The 23,244-nt window shown below is 57.3% G+C and overlaps 1 protein-coding gene across 4 annotated transcripts in view; it reads right to left on the reverse strand.

The window, feature by feature from the left end:
- Positions 1–564: 564 nt before the first annotated feature.
- PEBP4 (phosphatidylethanolamine-binding protein 4) overlaps positions 565–23,244 on the reverse strand; it is a 211,989-nt gene continuing 189,309 nt past the window's right edge. For all 4 annotated transcript variants that reach the window (XM_012662965.1, XM_012662968.1, XM_012662966.1 and 1 more), the window contains exons 5-7: positions 13,668–13,713; positions 11,052–11,165; positions 565–848 (exon numbers count right to left, since the gene is read on the reverse strand). In XM_012662965.1, the coding sequence (XP_012518419.1) occupies positions 688–848; positions 11,052–11,165; positions 13,668–13,713 (321 nt within the window). In that variant the 3' untranslated portion in view covers positions 565–687. The remainder of the gene's footprint in view (positions 849–11,051; positions 11,166–13,667; positions 13,714–23,244) is intronic.

The following is a 23,244-nucleotide window of genomic DNA, read 5'->3' on the forward strand; positions in this document are numbered from 1 at the left end:
GGAGGCCCTGCCCCGCCTTCATCCCTCCCTCTCCGTCAGCAGCCGGGTCCCCTTTGCCCTCACGGCACTCATCTCAATTCGTTGTAATTTGCTTGTGGCTTTCGATGGACCTCTCCCTCCCCTGGGAGATCCACGAGGCAGGTACCATGCCGTGTTTGCCCTGTCCTCCTCGCCCACCCGTGCGACCCCAGCGCCTAGCAGAAGGCCAGGCACACGGCAGGTGCCAACAATATTCGCTGAATGAAAGGTGTTGAATGTCGGAGCTGGAAAGGTCCGTGACAATACAACAACAGCCCTCTACCGCTCCTTCCTGCCTTAAAAGTGACACAGCTGAGGAAGCAGAACTTCAGAGGGGATAAGCAATGTGCCTGAGGTCACACAGCGACTTCGTGACAGCTTGGGCCTAGGGATCCCCACCTCCTTCCCGTCCACCTGGCCCACCACCCTCCCCCGCCCACTTGCACTGACGGGGAAGCCCTGGTCCCCAATGCTGGACATTGGTCCGTTTCCTCTTATTGGTTTTCAAAGGAATACAGGTTAGGAAGCAAAACACCAAGCCCTGGATGATTTCTTTTTAATTTGGAAGAGAAGGGGTTCTATACTGAGAGGGGGTTGCGGCCCCAGACCCTCGGTGGTGGGCAGTGTGGACACACGCCTGGAAGGTGGAGCCTGCAGCCTCGGGGGCAGTTATCTCTGTTTGCGCAGGTTCTTGGACTTACAGTTCCCGCCTCTGGGAGCCTGGGGGGAGCCTGGGAGCGAGTCCTCGTAGTTCTGGGTCATGAACTGGGTGCTCGCTTCAGGTTCACTCAGATGGAAGCGCTTCAGAAAGTCGTCCATTTTCCAAGAGCCTGAAAGGACGAACAGACCACAGGGAGTGGTTAGAGAGCCGTGGACGTGAGCGCTGCCAGAGGCCAGAGCCGGCTGGCTCCGGGGGCGTGGAGACAGCAGGTGACGCCCTCAGCCCCCCGGCTGTGGGGGGCACAGTGCCTGGGGGCGACTCTGGCTTCTGCTGCAGAGGCAGCCCCTGGATGTCAGCAGAGCCCCTGAGCAGTGGCAGAGTTGCCCGCTCCCTGGAGGACAACGGGGACTGAGAGCCCAGAGCAGTCAAGGATGCCTTGGGCGTCCTTCCCCGTGCCCTGCACTTACCATACCTCCGCCTTCTCACTCATGCAGAAAGGAAGCTCCCGGTCAGGTGGGCTGCCCCTTCCTCCACGCCCCCCACCCCATGACTGAGGCTTTAATGCTTGTTTCCTTCATGCCTGGTCACCCCAGCTGCTGGGGCCGAGACTGGCTGTTCTCTGTACTCTTCTCTCAATCTTCTCCCCCAGCCCCAGCCATCGCCCCGTCCCAGTCTCAGGGAAGCCCGTGCAGCGGGCCTCCCTCCCTGCGGCGCAGGTGGAGGTGCAGCCCTGGGGGCTGGCGGGGGAGCTGGGGTCTGGAGAAGCCCAGTCAGCGTCCGGGTTGGAGGGCTTCCTCCTCAGGGGGAGAAGGCACAGGCGTGTTGGGGGAGGCCACATCTTTTGGGGCAAGTGTGAACAGGCCTCGTGGCAGGGCAAGGAGGGCACAGCCCAGGGCATGACGAGAGGCTGAGGGAAGTGGTCGGAGGCATATTCCCACGCTCTTGTTTCCCAAACCCCGGGCCTCAGGCACCCTGGGAAGATGGCTGCCAAGAAATGCAGGACGTCGCGTTAAATCTGAGTTTCAGATAAACAACAAATAGTTTGTTGGGTAAGTGCGTCCCACATACTGCATACTTATACTAAAATTTTTTTTGTTGTTTATTGGAATTCAAATTTATTTGTTAATTTTTTTGTTTTGTTTGCTTGTTTTGAGACAGGATCTCATTCTGTCACCCAGGCTGGAGGGCAGTGGTGTGATCATAGCTCACTGTAACCTCGAATTCCTGTGCTCAAGCGATCCTCCTGCCTCAGCCTCCCTCCTGAGCAGCTGAGACTACAGGTGCACACACCATGCCCAACTAATTTGTTTATTTTTACATTTTTTTTGTAGAGATGGGGTCTTGCTGTGTTGCCTAGGTTGGTCTTGAATTCCTCACCTCAAGTGATCCTCCTGCCCTGGCCTCTCAAAGTGCTGGGATTACAGGGGTGAGCCACTGTTCCTGGCCTGGAATTCAAATTTAACTAGGCACCCTGCATTTTTTTTTTGTTGTTGTTCTTTTTTTTGCTAAATCCAGCAACCTTCCCTGGGTGGAGAGAGTGCCTGGGGAAGAGCTTGCCCAGAGCAGAGCAAGGCAGTGGCCACTGTGCCCTCGACACCAACAGAGGCCAGTCATCTCTGATACCCAGTCAGAAAAGGGCAAGGGGCTGGTTGCCTAGAGTTCCTCTCAGAGCCTCCCCAGGGACTCCCGGACCACCCGCCCCCCCACCTGTCATCTTCCTTCTGCACTCGCCACCCTTTTCATGACAATGGCAAGCCCATTGGGGCATTCCTCCCTCCCAGAGGCTGTGGGCATTTCAAAGATATCCTCAAGGAGAGGACAATTTTTAATCCAAAGACCAAAACCACGATAACAATAACGCAAAAATAATAATAACGTTAATAATAGCAATAACACACCTATGACAGTCCTCCTGCATGCCAGGCACTGTTCTAGGAGCTCTACACATATTAATTCACTCTACCCTCCCTCCGCTCCCAGCAAGGGGGAACCCTCACTCTCCCCAGTTCACAGATGGGATGGCAGAGGCACGGGGGCAGGGATGGGTTCCCTCAAATCCTATCTGAGAGTGCAGGCTCCCACTGCGCCTAGCAGGGCTGGAAGATGCGGGGTTCCGGAGTTCTCGTGCAGAAAGGGTGGCTGAAGCGCTGGCAGAGCCTGTCCTGTTGGATGGTGTACTGACAGCAGTGGGGTCCCACCAGCAGGCTTCGTGTCCTTTCTGAGGCACCGTGCCTGGCTGGAGCCTCTGCACCCTGGGGGCCTGGCTGGCTGGAAAGGAACTGGGGTGTCATGAGCCTGGGAAAGCGTGTGTGTGCATGTGTGTGTGCGTGTGCACTTGTGTATGCCCATGTGTGCATGCTTGTGTGTGTGTGTGCATGCACATGTGTATGCCCATGTGTGCATGCTTGTGTGTGTGTGTGTGTGTGTGTGCGTGCACATGCCAGGAAAAGGGCTCGTGGGTGAATTGGTGTGTGGCAGGCACGGGGACAAGGGGGCCTTCCCCACCGAGTAGGGCAGGAAGGAACCTGGGTGGCAAGGAGGGAATTGAAACCTGTCACGGGACCAGAGCAAGCTGGCGGAAAGAAATCCCCTGTGCTCTGAGAGACCTGCTCTGAGCCTCTGAGTTTGCAATGTCCTGGGGGCCTCATGGCTCCTTCCTGCTGCCATTTCCAACAACCCTGTGGTTCTCGGGCTCCTCAGGCAGCTCCTGAAACCCAGCCCTGTGCCGGCCGGCCTCCCGCCACCTCCTCTGCTGGCTTGGCAGTGACCCCTTACACCCCCTGTTTCCTGCCGCAGAGGGCAGGAGGAACTGACCCCATGCAAGTTCTAGAAGGAAGAGGGGTGAGTCAGGCCCTCAGGGGTGTGTGGGGAGAGATGGGGAGCTGGGAGGCTGTGGCTTCTGTGGTCATGGCTTGGAGGAAAGCCCCTTCCTGTATGGCACTGCTCTGTCCCCGAGCTGCAGAGCCCGCTGCCATGCAGGAAGAGGGCGGTGCTGCTGTCTGTGTTCCAGCTGCTACACTTGTACCCTGGACCCACCCAGGCTGGGCTCTTCCTGGGACGAGGGGAGGGGCGGTATGCACACTTCAGAGGCCTGTGGTGGGAGGAGGAAGCTGTCTGCTGTGTCTCCTGGGCTGCCTGGCTGGGGCTCTGAAGCCTGGTCTCAGGGTGGACTGCCCCTACGATGTGCATGTTGGTCCCTGCACAACCATAGGGGGCGCTGTTCCCATCCGCATAACCAGACGCAGCGGCCCTGCCTACAGGCCATTCTCTCACTAACTGCCCAGTGCTGATGAGGAAGTGGTGAGATGAGAGATGTCAGGTGACAGAGATGTGCCAGACGGGGCCCAGGGAGAGGCAGGTGACCTTATCTGAAGCCTTCGGAGGTTCTGAGCTGCACCGTGTACCTGACCTCCTTCTAGACACGAGGGGGGATGAATGTCCCCTGTCCTCAGCAGCTGGGAAAGGGGCTCCCCCTCAGAGCTCCAGTCCCAGGGACTGGACGACAGAAGGAATGTTTGCGAATGGCCCTGGGGCAGGTCTTAAGAGTCACCCTGTCCACCCCTAGCTTCCCAAATCTGCAGGGGCGGCTTTCTGCCACTTGGCGTGGTTTACCACTTGCGACTGGACAGTTCCACTGGGCTGTGAGGGCTAAAGAGGCGGCTAAGAGACTGAGAGAGTGACGCTTCACCTCGCCCAGTCCCCGGCCCCCGTGCAGGACTTGGGAGACGGCGTGGACAGCTCCTTGGCTAGAACGTGCAAGCTCCGAGCTCGGACCCCCGTATAGGCCTCTTAACACCTTCTGGGGCCTCTGCCAGGCATGGGGGGGCTGTTTCTAACATCACACAATTAACACTGGACGAATAACAAGCAGGCCTTTCACAAGGTGGCCTTGGCCAGCAGCACGACTTCGACTTCACAGTCTGGGTCCCTGGAAGACAGGCCCTGCCTCCAGCGACACCCCTGATTCCGTTCGGCAGGCCCACTCTTAAGATGTCCCAACAGGATAGGACAGCGCTTCCTGGGTGACCCTCCTCCTGCCAAGGGACATTTCCCACCTGACTTGTCACTTGGTCCTCGGTGGACCCTGAGTGTTTCGCTCTTAGCCTGGAAGTGGCAGAGGAAAGCTGAGGGAGGGGACACCCAGCTCCTTTCTCCTCCTGGTCCCCACTCAGGAGTCCCTGAGGTCGGCTTCCTTCCCTGGGGCAGTTTCTGTAAGGACGGGACACCTCCTTGAATGGCCCTGTCCCCCTGGGCAGGTGACCTGCATCTCACCAGGGTGACTGCCCTCTTCCCCGGCCTTGCTCCACTCTCCCCTTGGGCAGGGGCACCGCTGCCTCTTGTCAGGGGACAGTGGCCCTGAAGAAAAAAACACAAATTCCACTCCGGCCTAATAACCGCCCCACGGAGGGCCGGCTGAGGCCTGCAATTTGTCTGGTCCGTCGCAGGGCTGGCGGCATTGATAGAAGCGCTGATGCCTTTCTGCCGAGATTAATGATGTCCTGGTGGTGGTAGGCGGGAGGCCTTAGCCTTTTATTTTTTGTGCCATTAAATGACATCCAGAGACTTCCACTCAGGAGCTGAAAAGCCCTGGTTCCATCACATCCAATTACGCCTGGAGGATATGTGCTGAGTGGCTGATCCTGCTGGCTCCAGAGGCTTCGGGGCAGTGGGGACCACTCTGGCTTCAGTGGGCGTCAGAGGCCATGGGGGCCGGGGGGTTTCAGGTGGCAAGGGTTTCCCGTCTGCTCAGAGGACTGGTGAGTGGAAGCTGGTTCCAATCACGCAGCCAGTGCCCACCCACCCAGGGCCCTTCCTCCATCCCGCGGCTGGGGGTGGGGGCGGGAAGGGGCCCAGAGGAGGGGGGCCTCCAAGCTGCCGACTTAGCTCCCAGTTATCGACTCCAATATTTGGTAGTGGTGACAGGTGGCCACAGTTCTGGGCGGACTTGGGGATTATCTTCGGTTTCTCTGTGATCTGTTCAATATTGCTCTGGATGGCTGATGTCTGGCGGGATTGCGGGATGCTTCTGGAACAGGTCTGCCCGGAGCCTGTGGAGTTTCCTGGCAGCTCCTTGCCTGGGCCTGGGTGCCTGTGTGAGAGTCACCCAGGATACCCCTGCTGGGCGGCCGCCAGGTCCCCAGCTTCACCGGCTGGCTAGGGGGTGGGGGGGCCCTGAGAGGCGTAAGAGAACCTCCTGCCACCAGCCCACACAGGGCTGGGATGCTGGGGCTGGGCCAGGTGAACCGCCGTGGGAGGTCAGGGGGTGGGCTGTGTGTGTTTGTGTCTGTCTGGGTCTCGTGCTGGCAGGAGGCAGTCTGAGGGCGGGGGCCTGGCTCGGGGCAGGGCCCCCTTTCCTCTCAGGCCTCTGCCCTCCACACTTGCTGACACCACGTGCCCCAGCACTGCCACCAGGCCCAGTGGATTTCCTCGAGTTCTTTCCAGCCTTCCCTGCGTGTCAGCGCCTCCCCCTGTCAGTGCGGCATGCGGCTCTGCTGTTTCCGTGTGCTTGGCACCGCGACACCCTTTGTCTCTCTCACCCACGGAGCCCTGCAGCCCTCAGAAGCCACAAGCAAGACTTCAGCTGCACTGTGTGGCAAGTCCCTGCCCGTCTCTCCTCTCTGACCCCGGTGGGCGGGTGGCTCCCCGTGGTACTGGGGAGTGGCTAATGGCTGCCTGGCCTAGAACCCCTGAAGAGGACCCTTCCCTGTCCTTCCCTTCCCGTTTTACAACGGCGAGCTTTCCCTCTGAAGGCCCTCAGGCCGCCCCTGTGAAGTGGTGACCGAGCCTCTCTCGCCCGTTAGTTCCAGGCACTGCGGCACCGTCGTGGGCTCATGGCCTTGGAGTGGCTTCTGGAGCAAGTGCCCACATGTCCTCGCTTGGAGCAGAGAGGGGATTTCCCTGGCTTGCTCCTAAGAGGAGCGTGAGGCCGGCTTGTGACACGTCTGGGAGAGGTGGCTGAGGTGTGGCGTGGCGCAGAGCACAGCTCCAGGGGGCTCAGCCACAGCCTTCGCCAGGGAAGGGGGAGTGTGTGGGGGGGACCGCCTCAGGTGGCTGCTGCTGCCGGCCAAGGAGGCCCAGGACGGCAGGATGCGACTGCTCCCTGTCTGTCCCTACACCAGCCTACGGTCTTGTAGTCCAGGTCAGGGGAGAGGAAATTGGGCCAGGTGGTGACAGGTGCCATGAGCCCTTCCATGGAAGTCAGAAGAAAGCTGATTGGTTATTAACTGTGGACCCTTGGTCAAACATGCCACTCACTGTTCTGGGCCTCAGTTTCCTCATTTGCCCTGGGGGCGCTGATGGCTGCTGTCCCACCCACCTGGCAAGGTTGGCAAGGTGAAGGCTGGCAGAGAGGCTGGTGGAGACGCCCCACCTGCCCTGCTGGGACGGGGAGGACGTGGATGCAGACTGTCACTGTGCGCAGTGCTCGCACAGGAGGCTGCCGAGGGAAGCTGACGTGTGCTTGTGACCGTGAGGGTGTCAGAACGTGCAGATCCGTGTGTGTGAATGGCTTGTGGCTGTGCTACGTGGGTGTGTCCCCCACACAGACACTCACTGATTGAAAGCCCACAGCGGGCTGGCGCAGGGACAGGTGAGAAAAGGGAAAGAAGACGGCGGTGAGCGCTTCTCTCGAGGGATGCGTGGTCTCATGGCGGAGGGAGGCCCAACGTGAGTGGAAAATGACCCAGTGTCATGGAAGAGATCAAAGCAGACGTCTGGGGCTTGAGCAAATGCTACATTGGGTGGGGCAGGGGGAGAGGGCCTGGCCGAGTGGAGACAGCTCCGTGGGTCGTTTTGGAGACTGTGGTGGCGGAAGGAGCCTGGCAGGTGAACGAAGGTGGGTGAGGCGTGGCAGGTCTGGGGAGGGAGGACAGGATGCCCAGCGGTGACCAGGGGCTCAGGGGTGTTCTGGCAGCCTGGAAGGGCGTGCGGCATGAGGTGCGAATGAATCTGCTGGTGGCGGCCTCTTCAGACATATCCCCACAGTGGCATTCAGTGGGTTGGTGTCAAATCACGGGTGAGCCAAGAGGCCGGATCCTGGGCTTTGGGCGTGGGGGTGGTGCTGGGAGGGTATTCACGTGGAATCAGAGGTGGCAGTCCAGTCCACTCACAGGCCTGCGTGAACGCATGCTCCAAACTTAAGAAGGCAAACTGTGGCCTTTGGGACAAATGTTGGTGACACTGGGCTAGCCCTTATCGGAGGCACCAGTTCAGGCTCTTTTGGCTTCAGGGGTCTCCCCTGCCTCTCTTCCACCGGGGACCTGGTTATGTGTGAGCTGTCTGAGTATTTCCCCGACTCTCTCTGTGAGCTCCACCTAGCCACAGGGCTCCACCAGCGGGACCGTGCACCCATGCAAGCAGGGACAGCGCCCTGTGGCTCACTTCTGTTCAGCCGCCTGTCTGCTACAGAAGCTCCTCTACCTGGCTCCTGCAGGCTGACCTCTCCCCTCCAATCTCTAGAAGCTGTTCCTGCCTGTTCACCCAGGGGACATAAGCGGCGGATTACACCACGCCCCCGCATGACACCCCGTTCCCTCCATGAATCCTTTCCCATGGAGAGAAAACTAGACCAAGGCAAGTCCCCGGGCCTGTGTTCATTGGCGGTCGCTGTGCCCCGGCCTCCTGAGCGTCAGTCCAGCCTGGGCTCCACGAGTCCCCAAGCACTGTCTAGGTGCTTCGGAGAGCGCCAGGCCCTTGGTGTTGTGACGTTGTACAAGGGGCTGCCAGTTCTGCTTTTGCGATCGCCCCTGGGTTCAGCCTCGCCAGGCCGGGCCCTCGCTGCCCCCCATCTGGGTGCCTCTGGTGGCCTCCTGTCCTCTTGCTCTGGCCAGCTCTGCCCACAGCTACAGTTAGTCCTCTCCAAAGAGCGGCTTTCGTGTGCCACTTCTCTGGTGAACAATCTCTAATGGCTCCCCACAGTCAACCCACCAAAGCCAATCCTGTGCCAGGCCTTCCAGAACCTTCACAACCTTCCTGTTTTCTCCTCTCCTCCCCATTTTTTGACTTAAAAAAAATTAATAAATCTGTTCATCTGTGGTTTCCCCAACCCAGAGCTCCCTCCTCCTTCACTCAAGGATTCAAATCTCCCCCGGGGCCCAGCCGTTGCCCCACCTCCGCCACCACCCTCTGGGCCACAGAGATCTGTAGATCATCTAGAGCCAACCCCTCATTTTCTAGATGAGGAAACTGAGGCCCAGAGAGGTTAACTGATTTGCCCCAAAGTCAGATCACTAGCTAGAGAGTGGAAGTGAAGGTTTCCTCACCCTGCGATGAAACACCTTCCCTGCCTCCCTGGCTGAAGAGGGTGTGCTGTCCTGGAGGGAAGGGGAATCGAAGAGATCTGTCCCTGAGTCTCCCATATGACACAATCTCCAGTTGTTCTTACAGTCAGACTCACACAATTACGTGTGTAATGAGAAGCTGCTCTGCGCTGCTATTTAATCAGTTCCAAAGTAGACTGGAAGCCCCTTGAGGGCAGGGAAAACCCCTGGTGCCCTCCCTGAAGCCCCTAGCATAGCGCTACCACGTGGAAGGCATCATACGGCAGAACAGGCACCTTGGCCAAAGCATTCATCTGGGGGGATCATTTTTCTGCCTTCGTTTCTGGCAGCAAATGAAATGGTGCAGGAGCCAAAGGGCCTCTGCCCAGCTGCAGGTCCAGCGTCTAAATTTTCCCATCGATAAAAGGTGGGCTGTAGTGGGCAGGGAAGGGCACAGGAATTGTGGTTTTTGCAAAGATCCAAAGGGATAAACTGTGGGTTTCAGGCCCAACAGGATTCCAGCTTCCTTGCCTTGCCACCAGCGTCCTGGGAGGGCGGGTCAGCCCTTTGCTGGTCACTTGGGCCACTGTGTTTCCTGGGGGTTAGGCTACAGTCTAGCCTTAGGAGCCCTGGTGTGCAGAGTTGGAAGTGTCTTTGGTGTACACAGCTCCTTCCCTCCCTCGCCCCTTTTGCTGTGCTTGGTGTCACCTGATGCTGTCCTTCCCCTCCATCCTGCCCTCAGCAAGCACTTGCCCGTGTGGGGGCTCCTGCCCAGGGCACTGGCACTGTGACCCTGAAGCCTACTGGTGGGCCTCGGAATCCCACGGGAGGGGGAACGTTGTAGGCTGAGACGCTGCCACCTTTGGTACCACCAGCCAGGCTTCCTGACATCTTTGGTGAGATTGGTACCCAGGGTGCTGGAGAAATTTTTTTTGGCCTGGGCAAGACACATTTTGTTTCTTTCTCTCTTTGTATCCAAACTTAAAAGTGTGTCCTTGGCAAAGCCATTTAAACAGATTTACATATTAGCAAGGTGCTGGGGGCACCTGGGGAGGGTTCACTGGTGGAAAGGTGGCAGCAGCCCCGCTCCCAGGGTGGCCCGGAGCCGTCTGTGAGTGGCGGCCCCTGCTTGGCACCCATCGACGGGCTCCTTCGCTGAACCTGTGCCTTTCTGGGCTCCTGGCTCTCCTCCCCTGGGGCCTGGGGCATCAGGGCTGTAACAATACCTGCACCGGCTTCCCAGTGGGTGGGTTGGTCCGGGTCACTGGGTGAGAGGAAATGGCTGACGACACCCACCCTCCCACTCGCCTTCCCGCCAGCCTGCGGGATGTGCTCTTTGTACGCTCAGATTGGCGTGGGTGCCTTCCACGTTATCGTCCCTGCCCCAACACTGGGGAGGTGACAGGGTGCACAGGGATTACTTTATTTCCCATTTTCCTGAAGAGAAATCTGAGGCTCAGATGGGGGTGAGGGCACGGGGGGGCGTGGCTCACACAGAGGGTCACCTGTGGTGTGTGGCGGTGGCCCTGGTGGCAGGAGGAGCGAGGCCACACAGGCTGGGTTTGCCATTAGGAGGCCATGGGGAGTGGGTCTGCTCTGTGGCTGAGGAGGGCTGCTCAGAGCAGCCCATGGGGGTTGCGGCTGGGGAAGTCTGCCCCACCACTGAGATGGCACTGGCAGCCCCAGCAATTAGCCACCAATGAAGCCAGACCGGCAGGGTGGCATTCCAGGGCCCTCTTGCCCAGATCAGACTCAATTACAGGGTAGATTACCTGCGAGGTGTTCTGGGGTAGCTGCCTGCACATGCCATGCAAGGTTTCAGGGGTGCTTCTCTCCCTGGCTCCAGTCGCTCCCTTTGGGACCCTGCCTTATATCTAGATGGGCTAAAGCCACCACTTTGGTCTAGGGGACTGACTTCTCAGGGGAGACCACGTCTGACGCCCACATCTCCCTTAGGGTACTGAGTCCAGCTCGCTCTCCGGAAGCACCGCCCTTTGAGCCCAGTCTCTAAGGCTCATGGGTGGGCCCAGGGTCCTGGCTTCCCGTGAATGCACGAAATATCAGTTTCCCCCCAGATTCCCCCGGCTGCAGCATGAAGGACGGGCAGGCCTTACCTCGAGTCTTGTTTTCTTTCCGAGGGAGTGAGAGGACTCTTCCTTCCTGAAGGTAGATGAAGAACTGGTAGCGATGGAAGCCAGTGTGTGCCGGTGGGGAGGGAGGCTGGTAGCCTGTGGGTAGAAAAAGGAGAAAGGTGGGCGCCATGTCCCACACCACCCAGGGTGGAGCTCTGTGTTGTCCCACAGTCACTGCTGACGCTCCTGGGGTCTTAGCTGAGGGCTTGCCCCATGCAAACCATGAGATACCTTCAGCATCTTCATTTAGGAAGTACATATTTTGGGAGGTGAGCGTGGGGGCGGAGGTGGTCCAAGGGGAAATGCCCTGGGCTGGCTGGAAGGTCTTGGGCGCTGGCGCTGCTCCCAGGCCTTTCTGGGCCTGTGGGTGTTGGCATTGTCCTGTTTTTGCTTTAGTCTGTCCTGCTGGATTTCCTGCCTCAAGAGAAACCCATCTTCCTCTGCGAGTGTGTTTGGCAGTGGATACTTATTTATTTTTTCAGCATTTCCTTATGAACTCAATCCCCAAAGAAGCCAATTTCTTGGCTGTGTCTGGAGGATCTGGAAGTGGTTATGGGGGTGGGTGGGACGGGGTTCAAAGGTTTGATCATGGGAGCTGTAGGAGCTGGGCGCTCGGGGCATCGGGGAGAAGGCCCATGTCCCACCCTTCCCTCCCCCTCCAGGATGCTGGCCTTTCCTGGGGGAGAAGTGGGGGGACACCTCTTATCCTTCCCCCATGTCTGTGCAGGAGAGAAGGGTGGCTGGCCCAGCCTGGGTCTTGTAGGTTGGGCCTCGTTCCAATCGTGCTTTGCCCCTTCCCACTCCCCTTCCCTCCCTCCACCTCCCTTTCTGAGGAGAGCCAGGCTGCAGGCAAGACTCTGCCTGCGGTGGGTGGGGAAGCAGCCTTTGCAAAGAGGATGCTGCTGGGAGCGGGTATTGGCGCCTTACGGCTGTCTCGCCCTCCTCTCCTCTCCTGACCACTAAACAAAAGCTCGACTTGCTGCTTGGAGCCGTTGGAAGTGTCCTCAGCATGCACTTCCGGCCACTGCGGCCTCCAGGGTGCCAACAGCCAGGGGAATTCCTGACTATTCATCTTTCCCTGAGTCTTGGATTGCAGATCAGATGTGTGTGTGTGTGTGTGCACGAGCTCAGAGTGAGAACAGAGCAAGGAGTGCCGGGAGATGTGTGAGTTCGTGTGGTTCAGGGTCTATACCCGGGGTAGATGTGTGCATGAGAAGAGCTGCTGTGTAAACGGCCTGCCGCTGTTTTGGAGGGTCTCTGTTGGTGTTTCTTCCCAAACTCTGCCGGCACTGAGAAACACTTCCCGGCATGGTGGGTGCCCGAGAGTCTCCCTGTGCGCTTGGGTGTGGGGCGCAGGCGTGACGGGCAGCTTTCGGGAAGGCCGTCGGGCGTGTGGGCTGCCGAGTGCACCCAAGGGTGGGCATATTCCATGCTGCCAAAGCCTGGTGACCGCAGTTCTGTGCGGACACGTCTGACGTGAGGACTCACAGGTTCTGTGCAATCGGGAATCTGTCCTCAGGGGAGAGGGAGACTGCCCCCTCGCTAGGGCTCTCCTGAAGAACCCCCCCGCCGAAACCTCCAAAGGTAGAAGCGTGAGGCCTGAGGGAGAGGGGAAGGGGTTCCCACGTGCTGAGCCACTGTCCCGGGCCAGGCCCTGGGCTACCTGCCTCCACATACGATGTCTCTTTCATCCTCCCCACAACTCGCTAAGGTGGGTGTGATCTCCATTTTTTGGATGAGGAAACTGAGGCTCTGAGAGGTTAAGCCAGGCCGACAGGAAGTGTTTGTGCTGGGATTCGAACCCAGGCCTCTCTGTGCCCAAGCCCATGCTGCCTCGCCAGACCGTGAGGCTGGGCTTGGTGCCCAGGCCTTTGCCAGGGGCCAGCTCAGCATCTGAGAATCCCCTCCAAGCTGAGTCAAGGGCATACTCGGGGCGGGGGGGAGCAGGGGGGAGGACGGGGATGGGAAGAGGTTGCAAGCTCTCCAGGCAGACAGACCCCTGTATTGCGATGCCGGCTCCACCCCTCGCTAGCCAGCTGTGCGACAGGTGCAGGTCGGTCTATCTATGCCTCAGTTTCATTCTCTTTAAAATGGAGACACTGATGACAGTGACCTTAAGAGGCAGTTGTGGAGATGAAATCAGGGCACACAAGGAAACTCTTGGGTCGGGTTTGCACATTGCGAAGCAGCAGTATGAAGTCAGTATGAAGTTATATTGTCAAGACTTTTTTTCTTTTTTTGGAGACAGGATCTTGTTCTGTCACCAAGGCCGGGGTGCAGTGGTGTGATCATAGCTCACTGTAGCCTCAAACTCATGGGCTCAAGCGATCCACCTGCCTCAGCCTCCCGAGTAGCTGGGAGGGACTACAGGTGTGCACCATGACACCCAGCTATTTTTTAGACTTTCTTGTAGAGATGGGGTCTCGCTGTGTTGCCCAGGTTGGTCTCTAATTCCCTGGGCTCAAGAGATCCTCCTGCCTCAGCCTCCCAAAGTGCTGGGAGTACAGGCATGAGCACTGCACCGGCCTGCATTCCAGATTCTTGGGGTTGTCACTGATGCCCTGGCTAGGGGCAGGGGCGCTGGAGGGTCTTACTCACCTGTTAACTCCTGGCCCTGAATCCTCCCTCTCTTCATGTCAGAGCCCTGAAATAAGAGACAGACAGGGCCGTGGGTTACTCCTGGGCACACTTCAGTCCTGCTGAAGGAGTGGGATGGAAGAGGAGGAGGACGTACGGGTGCTCCTGGGAGATGGGGCTTTGGGGTTTTGGAATGGGTACCTCAGCGGGTCCAGGGAGAGGGGACAGACACAGATGTTGCTGAGGGTGGCCTGGAGGTGTGGATGGACCACCCAACCTCTGGGCAGTCCTGATATCACACTTCCCAAAGGGCTGCCCTGTGATCACCATCTGCACCCAAGGCTGGGCCCAGGACATAACCGTCAACCTGTGGGCTCTGGTCAGACCTAAGGGAGGCGCTGACGGTTGCTAATCAGCCCGTCCTCTCAGGAGGGAGGATTCCGCTCTCTTTGGAGCCTCTAGAACTGCGGTTCTCCAACCCCAGGCTGCGGACTGCTACTGGTCTGTGGCCTGTTAGGAACCGGGCTGCACAGCGGGAGGTGAGCTGAGGGTGAGCGAATGAGTGGAGCTTCATCTGTATTTACAGCCGCTCCCCATCGCTCGCATCGCTGCCAAATCTCCCTGAAACCATGCCCTGCCCACCCCCCACCAGGTCCATGGAAAAATTGTCTTCCATGAAACTGATCCCTGGTGCCAAAAAGGTTGGGGACCGCTGCTTTAGAACATTAGGCCGGTGGCCGCCTGAGCAACTGGGAGAGGAAGGCAGGCAGGAGGAGCTTCTGCCCCCACCCCCTCCAGCTGCCCACAACCCGGGGCAGTTTCTTTGGCCATTGGGACAGCCTCGGTTTCCCTCCTTCTCTTCCTTCCCTCCCTCCTCCCCTCCTCTCAGTGTCTGTGGGATAATGAGGTGATCCTGGGGGCGGGTGCTAATTATTGTTTGTGCAGGACCGGGAGATGCTCGGATGAAAGGGACTGGAGCCAGGGCCCTGGGTCCGTGCCAGGGCTTGGGGCCCTGGGCCATGCCAGGGACCCTGCGGCCCCTAGGTGTGGGGTTTTATAGCCTTAATGAAGGTGATTAGCGTGGCTCTTAACTGAGTCTGCCAAACCTAACTGTGCCCTGGCCACCTTTCCCCCCGAGCCTCCCAGAGGTGCTCACGGGATGGTGGGAGGATGGGGAGAGTGTGAGCAGTAGGGGGAGGGAAGGCTGGGGGAGGGTGAGACCCAGCCCATAGATTGCAGCTTCCTTTTTACAGAACTAGAGCCCGACTTGCCCATCCCAGAACCCATTTGGTCTCCTCCCCTTTGGGTGGCAGCTTGTCTACTACTGCGCTCACTTTGAGCCTCTTTGCCAGATATCCCTTTTCCCAGGCTGGTTCCTACGGGTCCAGGTCCCCTCTGGCTGGGAGAAGGGGCAGGAGGCTGGGGAAGGCTGGACACCTCCCCCATGAGAGCCCCTCATACTTTGTTTTCTTCCCTGATGTGGGTGACATCTCTTTCCTTTAACATCCTTGCATTCTCCCATCCGGGCAGCCTTCGAATTCAGTCCCCCCACGGACAGTGGTACACACCTGACTCTGCCTTGCCCCTCTCTCAGCATAGTGCCCTGCCTACCTGCCCCCTCCCCATTTTAGGCCTGGCATTACCCAGGGCTGGCATTGTCCAGGTCCAAGTGTGGCCAGGGGCTGAGAGGCTGGGCCTGGGATAAGGACATGGGCTTGGGGGGTGGAAGCCCCTCTTCTCCATGCCCATCTCTTCCAGGACAGGAGGTGAGGATCCAGCAGAGGCCTAGCAGCCCTGCTCTCCCCAAACAGCCCTTCTGGCCACCCTAGCAAGATACGGTCCGGGGGGCTGCGCCCAGAGAAGCCCAGCCCAGCCCCAGCTGCTCCAGGCTCCTCAGCCTCCCCTCCTTCCTTTCCAAGTCAGCCCAGCCAGCGGTTTGTTTAAACAAAACAATAGCAACCTAGGCTGGCTGTTTCTTCCCAATTCCCCACGGGCTTGGGTCCCACCCAGAGAGAGGCCAGGGAGGGGGTGAGGCTGGGGGCTGGGGCCCGGCAGGTCAGGGAGTCGGTTTGTGCTGAGCCGAGCTGGCTGGAAAGTCTGATGTGCAGGCTCGGGCAGGGTGGGAAGGCTGTCCTTCCCCTCCCCTCCACCCCAGGGAGCTTGTTCTCATCAGCTGGGGCCAGCTTGGCAGAGACTGTGCAAACCCTTGGGTTGGGTTCACGAGGCGAGCCACCAGCCCCCCTGCCGCTGTCCCCAGCAACCCCGCCGACCCGGTGCTTGACTGGGCACTGATGGCACTTAGGCTGTTCAGCAGCCCCATCCCCAGCTGGTCCTATGCACAGGCAGTGGTCCTTCCTGGCGGGAAGCACAGGAGAGGATCCGGTGGCAGAGGCCCCCACATGCTGTGTGGCCAGTGTGCCCACTGTTTACTCGGGTTGGCTTGAAAATTGGCTAAGCTCCCTCCGGCCATAGCCTTCCCTCACTCGCCAGCCCTGGAGGGGCTGACATCTCTACCACAAAATCACACCTGGTAGGGACCTTAGGAAACGAAATTCTAAAACATGAGAAAGTTGGGCTCCAAAGAGGTCAAACTGCTTGTCCCCAGCCACACTAGCCGTGAGAGGGAACATCCCAGAATGTTCAGAGAGGAAGGGGCCCTAGACCCCGAGGCCTTTGAGACAGGCTGGCTCAAGGTCTCCTGCCTTTTGACCTCAGTGCTGTCCTGTGCTCTTTCTGTGACATCACGACAATCCCCTCGTTTCTCTGGGAGGCACTGATACTAAAATACACAGATATTATCTGGAGCGCTGGGGCTGCAGTGGAAAAGGGACCCCCCCTCCCCGATATCAGCTCTTCTAAAATACCTTCATGGATTAGAGTATCGCATCCAGCCTGCGGTCACCCTAGAAAGCTAGAACTCTCTCGGGTGGATGAGATTCGGGTAAGTCTCAGCGGGTAAGAGAGAGAATCTGTAGCCCAGGGCGCTGCCCAGGGTTGCTGGGCTGGTGAAGTGCCCTTCGGGGGCGGGGTATGAGCCCAGTGTTTGAGGAACACAGACGCCACACCTGTGGGGTCTGAGCAGAGCCTGGCTCTGGTCCTTACTGGTGGGAAGCACAGGAGAGGATACAGTGGTAGTTCTCCGAGGAATCTCCATACTGTTTTCCATAGAGGCTGAACTAATTTGCAGTCCCACCAACAGTGTATAAGTGTTCCTTTCTCTCTGCATCCATGCCAGTATCTGTTGTTTTTTGACCTTTTAATAATGGCCATTCTGAGTGGGGTAAGGTGGTATCTCATGGTGGTTTTAATTTGCATTTCCCTGATGATTAGTGATGTTGAGCGTTTTTTCATGTTTCTTGGCCATTTGTCTATCTTCTTTTTTTTTTTTTTTTTTGAGACAGAGTCTCACTCTGTTGCCCTGGCTAGAGTGCCGTGGCGTTAGCCTAGATCACAGCAACCTCAAACTCCTGGGCTCGAGCGATCCTCCTGTCTCAGCCTCCCGAGTAGCTGGGACTACAGGCATGCGCCACCATGCCTGGCTAATTTTTTCTATATATTTTTAGTTGTCCAATTAATTTCTTTGTATTTTTAGTAGAGACGGGATCTCGCTCTTGCTCAGGCTGGTTTCAAACTCCTGAGCTCAAACAATCCGCCCGCCTCGGCCTCCCAGAGTGCTAGGATTACAGGTGTGAGCCACCATGCCCGGCCTTGACAAACTTCTGTTCATGTCTTTTGGCCACTTTTTAATGGGGTTGTTTTTTTCCTGCTGATTGGTTTGAGTTCTTTGTATGTACTTGAATTTTTGACTGTTCCCCTAACCCCTGAGTTGTTCAAGGGTCAAATGCAATTGCAGAAATTACAAATCAGCATGGATGTAGTTGGACAGCGATCCGACCGATTGCTCTCACAACGTCCCGTGCATGGGAAGGGCAGAGGTCGTTAGCCCTATCGGACTGGAAAGAAACCAGAGAAGCTCCAGCTTCTCAAGCGCAGGGCCTGCATCCTGCCTCTGCTTGTAGCCCATGAGAGATGCTTGGCACACAGTGGGTGCGGTACACATTGTGGGCACCCTGGCCTGTCCCCTAGCCCTTGCCACTTCAGTCAGCCCCACTTCCAAACTCTATCCTTTGTGTCACCATGGGGACAGCCAGAGAGCTGCATTTGCTGAGGCCTTTCATAGACTTGAGGGTCCAGAGACACCCCTCCCTCGCCCTGGGGAGCCCCTTAGGTAAAAAGCCCTTTGGCTAGAGGTGGGGACGGGGCCCGGCTCATTGCTGGTCTCTGCAGGGATGCTGGCGCAGTCCCCTCATTCTCCTTCAATTACCTGCAGGCAAATGCCCGTCTACGTGGGCGTTTGCGAAGGCCTCAGGTACTCAGGCTCGCTGTCACCCAGGGCACAGGGTCAGCAGCCCATTTCCTTGAGCAAGGGAGGTGATTTAATCTCTTCACCCACCTCTTCCCATTTGGACAGGAGGATTCAATCACTTCTGCCTGGCTGCAAACTCCTGTCTGAGTGGGAAGTTTCACTTTTTGATCTCTTGGGGCAAGGGTGAGGTGGGGTGGGAGGTTGGGCATTGGGAGAGTCCCTAACTGGAAAGGAGAAGCACAGAAAGGTGTCGTGGAAAAGATAAGGGGGAATGGAAGAAGAAATGAGCAAAACAGAGCACGTGGGGGAAATGGAAAAAAAAAAAAAGGAAAATAGAAACAGAGTTCCAAGCTCTCTGACACTGGCACCAAATGAGAAAGCTCCTTGCTGTTTTGCACAGCTGCCTACAAGCTGCCAAGTGGCAAAGGATCTAGGAAAAGGCACAGGATTGGAAAGTGCTACCCCGCAATCTGTGTATTCTGCAATTAACAAAGGGGAAGTGAGGGGAAGGCCTGACAGCTCCCAGGCTCTGAGACCCCCAGGGGCTGTGGCTGCCAGGCCGCCGAATGCCAGCCTGGAGAAGAACCAACCTCGGAGACTGGGGCCTGCTCCTGGGGGAGGGCGTCCAGTCAATTAACCCCATAGCCTGCTCTTCTGCCCTGGGGCTGGGGAAAAGAGGGACGGCCACCGAGGTGGGTGGAATGAAGTCCGTGGGAAGTGTTAAGAAGGAGACACAGACCTGAGCCCTCCTGGGAGCTGAGCACTTCTAGACTCCAGGGTATAGAATGGCCAATTATTTTGTGCACCAGTTTGCCTCAAGAAATGTCAACATCAAAGACCTGACAGGCCTCTTCGTGGCACCTTTATGGGCAGTGGGGACAGCATGGTGAATACTGTCTTGAGAAGATGCCAACGGAACGGACCGGCAGCAGAGCCTGGTATCCTGGCACAGATTGGCAACAGGACCCCTGGGTTTTGATTCCTAGTTTGGCTTCAAATCTGGAGTTGGTTACTTCCCCGGGTCTCCAGATGCCAAAGTGGGGTGGAGCGGGGTGTGGCTGAGGGAGAACGATTTGCTTCTTGGAGTAAGTAGTTTCACAGAATGAGAGGAGCTTCACCCAGAGCCTCACCACCCTCCATGACCACTGGGTTAAGAGGGAAGATTTCCCAAGGCCAAGGTCAAGGCTGTCTGTGGCTTAAAAAGTACAGGCTGCCCAGGTCCTTTGTCCCAGGCCACGTGGAAGTGTGTGTGGATAAGTCACACTGTCTTGTACCTCTGTGTATCGATGGTATCTAGCACGGAGTTGGCCCTGAGGAATGATGGCTGGGGAGTGGGCAGATGAATGAATGAGCGGCTCTGTGTTGGAGATGGAAATATAAATAAGACACAGTTCCTGGGATCAAGGAGCTCATGGCCTAGTGGGGCAGATAGGTGAACAAAGAAATACCTATTACATGCCTAAATAACTGAGGTGAAGGAAGATGGAACCGCTGGGGGTGGTGATTGTAGAAAGGTATTGAAAGGAAGGTATACTTTGGGCCTTGAAGGATGTGTAGGAGATTTTCAGTTCTCCAATGGACAAGAAAGGAGAGGGGAAGAGGAGCTTAAGTTGAGGAAGCTGCCTAAGCAATGTGTAAATGTGTAAAGGACATATGAGGTTTCGAATGACTTGGCAGGCTGCTGCAGCCAGAATCACCACGTGTGTCTGCAAGAGCCTCAAGGTAAGGCTGGAATCCTGGCTGGGGTGAGACTCCAATGCAGGCAATGCTTCTGATTTCTGAGAGTGAAAGCTATCAGCAACCTAAACCTCGGGTCCATGGATTCCGAGCAAGGCCTTTTCTGTTTTCCAAATGCTCAGGAACTGTGTCCCAGGAGGGTCACCAGAGGAGGCTGGCTGAGCTGCCTCTGCAGTCCAGAAAGGATGTGGGTGGGGCCGGGCTTTGGGACACTGGCCACTTGGCAGGTCAGAGCAGGATGCAGCTGAATTTCATCATTAACAGCCTCACTCAGAGCAGGTGAGTCTGGGACCCCTGACCCCGAGCACCTCCCTTTTACAAACAGTAACCTTTTGTTTCAGGTCAGGAAAGGACTGTATGTTGTTCATTATATTATGGAAAACATTTAAAACTGAGAAAAGCACTAGAAAGAAAAAGAATCCCCTGGCTCAACCACACAGAGACAACTGGCCTGAGAACATTCCTCCTTTCTTTGCATCTAGGTTCCAAAGCTTCTTGTCACACAGTGCCAGCTTTGAGCCCCTGGCCCCTCTGGGACCTGCACTGTCTGGGACTCCTGTCTGTCTGCTCTCGGGGACCTTCTGCTTGGAGAAACTTGCCCAAGTTACTTTCAGTCCCTGAAGCTCAGAGAGTGGGTTGAGCCACAGGAAACCATGGTGCCACCTCCCTTTGACACTTGCCTGTGCCAAAGAATGGGTCGCTCATTTCTCTGGATGTGGCTCAGGGGGAGGGGGAAGGGGAGGGTGGGTGGGAGGAAGGGAAGGGATAAAGAACACAATGTAGGGTTTTAGCAAACCTGTTCCACTTAGAAGTAGACAAGAAATAGTATAGGTTGAAGGCAAATATCAAAAGCTGGTAGCTAAATATGATTACCATGCACTGGCGTCAGTTTAGACTAAAGGCTGCTCTTTCTAGATACGCAGAACAGAAGTTGAAGCTTCTGGTAACAACATGAAGTCACCGGAATGCCTCACTTATTTCGAACCCTGTAGGGAGTTGGGTGTCCGCATAAATACGTTTCCCTGATATCTTGAATCTTGTATTTTTAGCTCCCCAATTCCTTTTATCTTAACTATTTTGGATAGCCATCTTCTTAGAACGTTAGTTCTTGTCTTCTTAAACATACTACACGGGGCATACCTTATGTGATTGTAAACACCATTGTGGCTGTCACGGTGAATGCTAATTTTGCACTTTGCTGTGCGGGCCCAGACTGCAATGCTGAAAAGCAAATAAAAAGAACGGGCTGTGCAGCCTGCCACCTGCTCCAGCCTCCCTAGGGGCTGGAAAGTCACTGTTTATGTAGTGGTCACCAGGCAGGGAATGGGGCACCTCCTCGCGGGGAGCGCATGCTGTGTGGCAGGCATCTCGCCAGAGTCTTCACATGAGTTCACTCACTCCGGTCCCCGCCTTCCAGGAAATTCCCCTGCTAAGGTGCAGGACCCCCCCGAACGTGGATGGCAGAGGCCCGCCGCCCTGTTGGAGGAGTTGTGCTTCGTGGTCTGATTTCTGGCAGCCACGAGAACTAGGGAAATGAAGCCATCCAACTGGAGCAGCCCCACTGGAGGAGCGACTCGGCGGCTAACACAGCCGTTCCCCTACAGGGCAGCCTGGGCGTCGGTCCAATGTCATTACCAATTAGCTACATGACTTTGAGCAAGACACTTAATTTCACAGCGTCTCGGTTTCCATACCTATAAAGTGGCAATGATAACGATACCTGCCCTGGTTTCCTCACAGAGTTGTTGTGAAGATGCAATTAGGAAATGGAATGTTCTAAAGGCCCACAGCGCTGTCCAAGTGTAAGGGTCATTACCGAGCTGAGCTCCCGGCTGAACTCTGCAGTGAAAGGCCCAGTGGCTGCCGGGGGCAGGCGGGAGCGGGGGGGGCGGAGTGAGGATGGGGACGCTGCCTCCGTCCAGTCTCAGAGCCCTGGAACCCATCCTGCGAAGTCCCCTGGCAGGGCCAGCCTCATGAGGCTAATGGCTGTGCCGTGGGCTTGGAGGTTACTCAGCTGTGAACATGGGGCCTGTCCCGCTGGGCCTGTACTCACCCAGGGTGCGCGGAGCGAGTGGCACATCATGTTTATTAATATGCCTTGATGAGGGGCATTAATATCTCTTAATGACACCATCTGAGCCCAGCCTCCTTCCTTCTCTCGCTCCCTTTCTCCTTCCCTCCATCCCATGGAGACACACACTCTAACAGTCGGAGACCCAGGAACAAGAGCTGTTGTTCCAGGAGGAGGGGCTCGGAATGGGGGTCTAGTCCCAGCGATCAGACAGGGCACCCCGGGTAGAGAGCAAGTGGGACGCAGCTGGCGCTGCTGTCAGGTGGAAACTTGGCCAGAAAGTGCTGGGAGCAAGGGAGCACAACAGTGGCGAGACTTTTCCAGAAGTGGTGGGAATGGGAGTGGCAGAGGCTGAGACGGGAGAGGCTGGGGCTGCATGTGAGAGGGCCGGGGCTGGGGGAGCTCGAGTCACACACATTCATGCACTTAGACTCACAACGGGCTCACACGCTTGCAATGTGCTTGCACAGGGCTCGCACACCCACACACAGCCACATCCATGCTTGCACACTCCTCTCCCAGCAGCTGAGCGTGGTGCAGTTGGGAAGGGGGTCGGTGGCGAGGCTGAAGCTGGGGCCATGGGATAAGGCAAAGCAGGCATGGGACGCTCCAGGCCCCTGGCAGGGGGCCAGGACAAACAGATGCCTGGTTAGGTCTGAGGGCTGTGAATAAGGACTGAGGGCTCTGTTACCCACCGGGGTCTGAGACCTGGGGGGCTGTACTGGAGGGGAGGGGAGTGGAGACAGTCCACCGGGAGGCCTGCCGGGTATGTAGGAGGCAAGACACAACAATTAGGAGAAGGTGCAGTTAATCTCTAAAACAAACAGGGCTTGGGAAACTGCACCCCAAGCAGGAAGGAGGGAGCTGTGGGCCTAACTCCTCAGCCCAGGCCCTATCTCTCCCCATCTCTCATCTCCAGCACCCAGTCTTTCTGGCTGGGTGGCTGCACCCCCAGGAGGGGTGAAGGGGCGGAACTGGGGAGGCCAGTGTGCGGGGAGAGGCAGCCCCACCAGACCCTGGCTGCCGGGTGAGCAGGGGGCACCAGTGTCCAGAATCCCACATCCCTGGCTCCCGGGGTGGCTATGCTTGCAGGGGGGCTCCCCCAGTTTTGCAGAGCATCTGGCTCAGCAGTCTCCTCTTGCCCCTGGCTCTAGCAATCCTTCCTTGTCCCTTCTACCTGGCTAAGAGGTGCCCCACCCATTCTGCCCTCTACTGCCAACCAGGAAGTGGGCTACTCTGCCCTCCCCGGTGCCATCTGTGAGATGAGGCCTGGACTGGGATGGGGCAGGGAGGGGAGCGGGGAGGGGCCCTTGGGGGAAGCAGAGAGCAGCAGGTGGGGGGCAGATTCCCGGGGTCTGTTCTCTGCTTCGTCTCCATCCTTTGCGCTACGTTAGGTTTCCATGCTCAGCTGTGGTGGGGAGAGA

Source organism: Propithecus coquereli, unplaced genomic scaffold (genome assembly GCF_000956105.1).
Source record: "Propithecus coquereli isolate 6110/MARCELLA unplaced genomic scaffold, Pcoq_1.0 Scaffold79, whole genome shotgun sequence".
Taxonomy (NCBI): Eukaryota; Metazoa; Chordata; class Mammalia; order Primates; family Indriidae; genus Propithecus; species Propithecus coquereli.